Source organism: Cystoisospora suis (genome assembly GCF_002600585.1).
Source record: "Cystoisospora suis strain Wien I chromosome Unknown contig_6168, whole genome shotgun sequence".
NCBI classification, from domain to species: domain Eukaryota; phylum Apicomplexa; class Conoidasida; order Eucoccidiorida; family Sarcocystidae; genus Cystoisospora; species Cystoisospora suis.
The window spans coordinates 490-6,913 of record NW_027158957.1 but is presented as its reverse complement, the minus strand read 5'-3'; the positions used below and the strand labels follow the sequence as shown (position 1 = coordinate 6,913).

The following is a 6,424-nucleotide window of genomic DNA, read 5'->3' as shown; positions in this document are numbered from 1 at the left end:
TTTTTGTCTTTGTCATGGGTCTTCGGTTGAGGTGTGTGTATGTACACATGTGGATATCTTGAAGTGTGCTGAAGAGTGACTGGGATATACACAAAAGGAGAGAAAGAGAGAGATGCAAAAGGGAGCATGAATAACGGGAAGATTTCTTACCGCGATAAGAAGAAGAAGAATGGGGGAGCTGAGAGAGAGAGGTTTCAATCTTCTTCTTGTTCTCACTCCCCTTGTGTCTTTTCTAACTTTTAAGAAGATGAAGATTCCTTCTTCTTCTTTTCTTTCTTTCTTTTCTACGTTTCGCATTATACACGTACCCTCTATCTATCCTACCTGTAGGTACATATATTTAATATATATATTTATATATGTAGGGAGAGCACGGTATGTACATCTATAGGTATGTGTATTTGTTTCGATATATGTCTATGCATGTATGTGTGGGGTGTACGTGTGTTGTCCTCATGATGATCTCTACACATAGATAGAGAGAGATAGAAGATAGATGGAAGATAAATAAATAGATACATCCAGTCTTCTTCTATTAGTAGGGGAGGGGACGATTTGCCTTCGGTAGTTGATCTTGGCTTACATGTATTTCTCTCTCTCTCTTTCGGGATTCTTTCTTTTCCACTCTCTTTGACTTTTTTCCACGTCTCAAGAGGACCTCACTCTCCTTCTTCTTCTTCTTCTTCTCACTTTGTAGTTATGTATTCTTGAGCCGATAGTAGGAGTAGTAGCAGTAGGAGTCTTTTTCTTCTTTTTCTTTCGACGGTGTGAAGGAATGAATGGATGAGGAATGAATTATCCATACTGTTCCTTATCTTGGTCTTTCCTCACCCCCGTCTTCTTCTTTTCTGTATTCTTTCCCTCTCTCTATTCTCTCTTGGGTCTTCACACGCTCGATGGATGTATCTCTGCTTGTGTGGTAAGAAGGACTCCTAAGGGAAAATCTCCGTCTCTCACTCTTTCTTCTTTCCTCCCTCTCTCGTCTCTCAATCTTTCTTCTATCCTTTTTCTTTCTTTCTTCCACGGTTATTCTGATATTAGAGAGAGTAATAGAAGTCACATCGACAAGAAGAATGAGAATGAAAAGAAGGAGAAGGAGGAGAAGAAGAAGAAGGTTGCGTTGAGCTACCTCGGGCAAGGCGCTTGCTTCATCAGACTCGAAATTTGTTGAAATTCCTCACTGAGCAGCACTAGCACTAGTAGCGTAGGCATCAGCCATCACTCAGAACCCAAGCCAAGTCAACTCTTTAAATAATTCATCATCATAGTACGAATACTTACTATCCACTACTACTACTAGCAGGTGCAGGAGAAGTAGAAGTCATAGTTTTGCTCCTACTTCTACTACTATCAACATGCTGCTCCTCACTCGCACTTCTTTTCTCTTCTTTTTCTTGTTCATAATTCTTAGTATAGATTCACCTCCACTACTACTACTACTACGCTCGAGTACGATATGACTACTTCCACTACTACTATGCTATTTACTTACACATACACAAGGAAGAAGGAGAGGAAGAGCGGGAGAAGTAGGAGAAGGAGAGGTCGTCGCTTTTCTAACTCTATCCCTTTGTTCACGTCTCTTCTTATTGAAGTGAGGCTCGCAGCGACGACGACCTAGTCCTTTTCTTCTCCTTTTCCTTGGCCCGTGCAGTTCCTCGCTCATTCGCTTGGCAAAACCGTCTCGCCAGAAAGAAAGAAAGAAAAGAAAGAAAGAAAAGAAAGAAGAAAGAAAAGAAAGAAGAAAGAGCTGTAAGTGAATGAAAGCAACACGAACTCTTGGGAAGCACCCCGATCTTCTTTCATCCTTGCTAAGTCAAACACGCACTGATCGTGCGCGAAATCTCAAGCGCTTTCTTTCTTTCTTCTTTCCTTCATTTTTCCATCTCTTTCTTATCGTGATAGAAAAGGAGAAGGGGGTAGAAACCCATGTAGAGGAGCTTAGAGCAAAGATGAGTCACGCGCTTTCTTCTCTCCCTGCGACCTTCGCCTAAATGTAAGAAGAGAAAATTCTCTCCCTCTCTCTCTTTCTTTGCCGGGTATAGAACGTCATGTGGATGGACTCGAAACAAGCCAAAGGAGGAGAAGAAGAGGGACTTCTATGTATGTTTGAAATCTCTTGAAGCTTTTCTCTCTCTAAGGGACTTCCTCTTATTCATCTCAAACAAATTCTCACTTCTTTTATACTGCTACGAGGACCCACTCCTACTACGACTACTACTAGCTAGTATAGCTACCACTACTACGACTACTACTGATAGTCCAACTAAAACGACTCTCTTCTCTTCGCTCCTTAACACAAAGAGAAGAAAGAAATACTTTTCTTCTTCTTCTTTCTCTTCTTTCTTTCTTTTTCACTTTGGTCTCTCCTTCTCCAATGAATGATTTGTCAAACCTGGTATCTATCTTTAATCTATCTATCTTCAATTTGTCTTCCATCTTTAATCTATCTATTTTAATCCATTATCTATCTCCACTTTATCTCTTTATTTGTCTGAGAAAGAGAGAGAAGGAAGGGAAGCAGATAGGGAGGGAGGGAGGGAGTCGGGTTCTACTGCTGCTAGTGTCGTGGCTCGTCCTCCTCTTCTTTTTCTTTTCCTTTTTCTTCTTTCTCATCTGTAGAATTCGTTGAGTGGATTATGCGTGTCTTGCGCGACTCATAGAGTGAGATTTCGAAGAAGTCGCGCCTCTTTTTCATGATGTGTGTGTCTCTCTGTCTGTCTGTCTGTCTATTGCGCAGCAGAAGAGTCCCGAGAGAGTTTTCTTTCCTGTCTCTTCTCTTCTTTCTTTTCTTTTGCGGTCTTCTCGCGAGAAGACAGAAATCTTTACAGAGAAGAACAGAAAGAGGACAAGAAGACGAGAAAAGAAAGAGACTTTCTCGTGGATGAATGAATGAATCTGACTAACTAACTCGGAGGAGAGAAAGAGAAGAAAAAGAAGAAGAAATGGCCTTGTGTTGTGCATGTTACCTTCATGAAAACTCCAAATCTACCCACTACAGACAGCATCGACGAGAGAAAAGTCGTTTTTCTTCGATATTCGTCTTCTCCTTCTCTTCTTTCTTTCTTTCTTTCTCTTCACACTTCATGCTTTTCTCTCTATCTTTTTGCTTGTCTTCTCTCTCCTTTCCTTTCATGTCCTCGTCAGTAGAAGCCCTTCTTTCTTTCTTCTCTTTCTTCTCTTCGTTCTTCTTCTTATCTCCAGCCCTACTAAGATCAGAAGAAGAAGAGAAAGCTTCTCTTTCTTACTGTCTTTCTTTCTTTCTTTCTTTCTTTTTCTCTTCTCATATAAAACGCGTGGTTGACACGTCACTCGGTCTCTCTCTCTTCTTTTCCTTCTCTCCCGTACCGTTCCACTTTCTCTTCTTTTTTCCCTTCTTCCCTTGAAGATCCAAGTGGACGTTTCTTTCATTCATGTAGAAGAAGAGAAAGAAGAGGAAGAAGACGTAGAATTCAAAATGGAGAGTGAGAAAGGCTCATCGATCTCTTCTTCTTCTTCTTCCTCTTTCTCAGGACGTCTTCCAGTCAACGGCAATTCTTCTTCTTCTCGAAACACTCTCCCTGGAGAGGAACTATCTTCTTCTTCTTCATCTTTCTCTCTTCCTTCTGCATCTATATTACCGCGAGAGAACTCTCTTCTTTCTTCTTCGTCTTCCTCTTCTTCTTCTTCATGCTCTCAAAAGTCCTCTTCCTCTTCGTCTTTGCCAGCCTCTCATATCTTCCCAGACACCCCTGCGGAAGACCCGTCCCAACTTCCTTCTCTTATTCCGTCGCTCTTTTCTTCCTCTTCCTCTTCTTCTTCTTGTCATGACTCTGTCTCATCTTCCTCCTCCTCCTCCGAGCCGTCTATTCATATATCAGCGTTCTCTAAACGTCGTCGTGTGCTTCTAGGAGAAGATTCAGTTGATATCATTCCTCTAGGCGCAGGGTGCGAGGTAGGTCGATCATGTATCGTTGTTAAGTATAAAGGCAAGACAATTATGTTCGACTGCGGGGTCCATCCAGCTTATAATGGGTTAGGGGCATTGCCGATCTTCGATGCTGTAGATACAGCTCAGGTCGATGTATGTCTCGTTACTCATTTCCACCTCGATCATTGTGGAGCTCTCCCTTATTTGGTGACGAAGACCCCCTTCAGAGGCCGCATCTTTATGACAGAGCCAACTCGCGTCATCTGTAAGCTTCTTTGGATTGACTATGCACGTATGAATGCTTTTTCTTCTTCTTCTCGAGGAGGGTCCAATTCTACTGCTCCGAGTCATGCAGCGAGCTCTTCTCCTCCGAATCAGATCATAACCTCTCTTATGGATATAGGCGTCCAGGGAGCAGGTCGCATGCAAGGCGATCGAAATCTCCTATCTTCAGCAGGAGGAGGACTCGAAGCAGGCGCTTCCTCCTCGTCTTCTGTGAATGGTTTGTATACAGAAGAAGACGTCGATCTTACCGTTCAGAAGATAGAGTGTCTCGATTTCCGTCAGCAGATCGAGATTGGAGGTGGCGGCATTAAGGTCTCCTCTTATAGTGCAGGGCATGTCTTAGGTGCGTGTATGTTTCTCGTGGAGATAGGGGGGGTGCGTATATTGTATACAGGAGACTTCAGTCGTGAGAAAGATCGACATGTGCCTATCGCGGAGATTCCTCCGCAAATCGATGTGCAACTGTTGATATGCGAAAGTACCTACGGTATTCATATCCATGACGATCGTGAGTTAAGAGAGCGTCGATTCATTAAATCGATTCTGGACATCGTCGTGGGGCGCGGAGGCAAATGCCTTCTTCCTGTCTTTGCCTTAGGACGTGCGCAAGAGCTTCTCCTCATTCTAGAGGAGTACTGGTCGCGCCATCCCGAAGTGCAGCACATCCCGATCATCTTCTTATCGCCTTTGTCAAGTAAATGCCTAGTTGTCTTTGATACATTCATTGATATGTGTGGAGAACCTGTGAAAGAAAGAGCTCTCCGCGGGGAGAATCCCTTCATGTTTCGCTATGTCAAGAATATCAAGAACATCGACTCAGCTCGGGTGTATATACACCACGATAACCCAGCGGTCATCTTCGCATCCCCTGGTATGCTTCAAAGTGGAGTCAGTCGGGATATTTTCCAGACCTTAGCCCCCGATGAAAAGAATGGAGTGATCCTCACAGGTTACACTGTGAAAGGAACGCCTGCAGACGACCTAAAGAGAGAGCCTGAACTCATTCAATTCCCAGATCGAGTGATACGAAGAAGGTGTAGCTTCGATATGATCTCCTTCAGTGCGCATTCGGACTATCAGCAGACAGAAGCCTTCATCACAGAGCTCCAAGTGCCGAATGTTGTCCTTGTGCATGGAGAAAGAGGAGAAATGAGGAGACTTAAAGAAAAGCTGGAGCAAGAAAGACCTGCTCTAAGTGTCTTCGCACCGGAAATCTTGCAGAAGGTCAGTCTGCAGTTCACTTCAGCAAATACATGCGTCGTCGCGGGAGGGAAGCTAGCCGACGATCTCCAAAGGACAACTCTGAAAAGAGATGCGAAGACTTCTTGCAGAAGCTTAGAGACACCTCGTGGTAATGGCCTCTCTTCTTCTTCTTCTTCTTCGCCTTTGTCTGCTTTACCGGAGAAAGCGGGTGGAGGGGGAGTGGAGATGGGAGAGAAGAAGATGAGAGGGAGAGGCAAAGGAAGAGAAGAAGAGAGAAAGTGTGGAAGACAAGATAAGGAGAAATCTCATTCTATGCTCGGGGGAGAAGAGAAGATAGTAGAAGAGATGGAGAGGAAGGAGAAGCAGAAAGCAGGGGAGACAGAGAGTGAGATCGAGAAACAGAAGAAAGAAAGAAGAGAAGGAGAAGATGATGCGGAGGGATTGGTAGATGGAGAAGAAGAAGAAGAGAAAGAAGAAGAAGAATTTGAAGTTGTAGATGGAGTGGTCGTGTGCCACGAAGGACGTCATCCTCTCTTGGTTTATCCCGAAGATTTGACGAGTGTAGCTCATGTGCCTGTCACACGCCTCCAACAGAGATTACGTTTACCGTATATAAGGCCGCTCTCCACTCTCTATAAGGCTGCGAGTCAGATCTATGAGGACATCACTCTTATACAAGACACCGAAGATGAAGATACGGCCGAAGAAAGAGAAGAAGAAGAAGAAGAGGAGGAAAAGGAGAAGGATGTGAACTCGGCTGATGAGAGAAGAAGCATAGCAGGGGACAGAGAAGAAGAAGAAGAGAGATGGGCGAAAGAGACTTCTCAAGGAGAGAAGAGGTCAGGATTGAGAGGAAAAGAAGAAGGAAAGATCGGAGAAGATGGTCAGAATGAAGAAGAGAAAGAGATTGAAAAGAAAAAGAAGAAGAAAGAGAAGTCGAGTACAAGAATGAAGAATGAGAATGATGCTTATCATGAAGAAGAAGAAGTTTACTGCTACAACGATAGAGAGAAGAGAAGAATCAAA

General features: G+C 43.6%; 1 protein-coding gene across 1 annotated transcript in view; it reads left to right on the top strand.

Annotated features, from left to right (window-relative positions):
• The window catches only part of CSUI_009847 (cleavage and polyadenylation specifity factor protein), a gene marked incomplete at its 3' end in the record, with an annotated part of 6,906 nt that continues 482 nt past the window's right edge, over window positions 1–6,424 (top strand). The window contains exons 1-2 of the mRNA XM_068069956.1: window positions 1–1,996; window positions 2,741–6,385. Of these exons, the coding sequence (XP_067918068.1) occupies window positions 3,458–6,385 (2,928 nt within the window). The remainder of the gene's footprint in view (window positions 1,997–2,740; window positions 6,386–6,424) is intronic.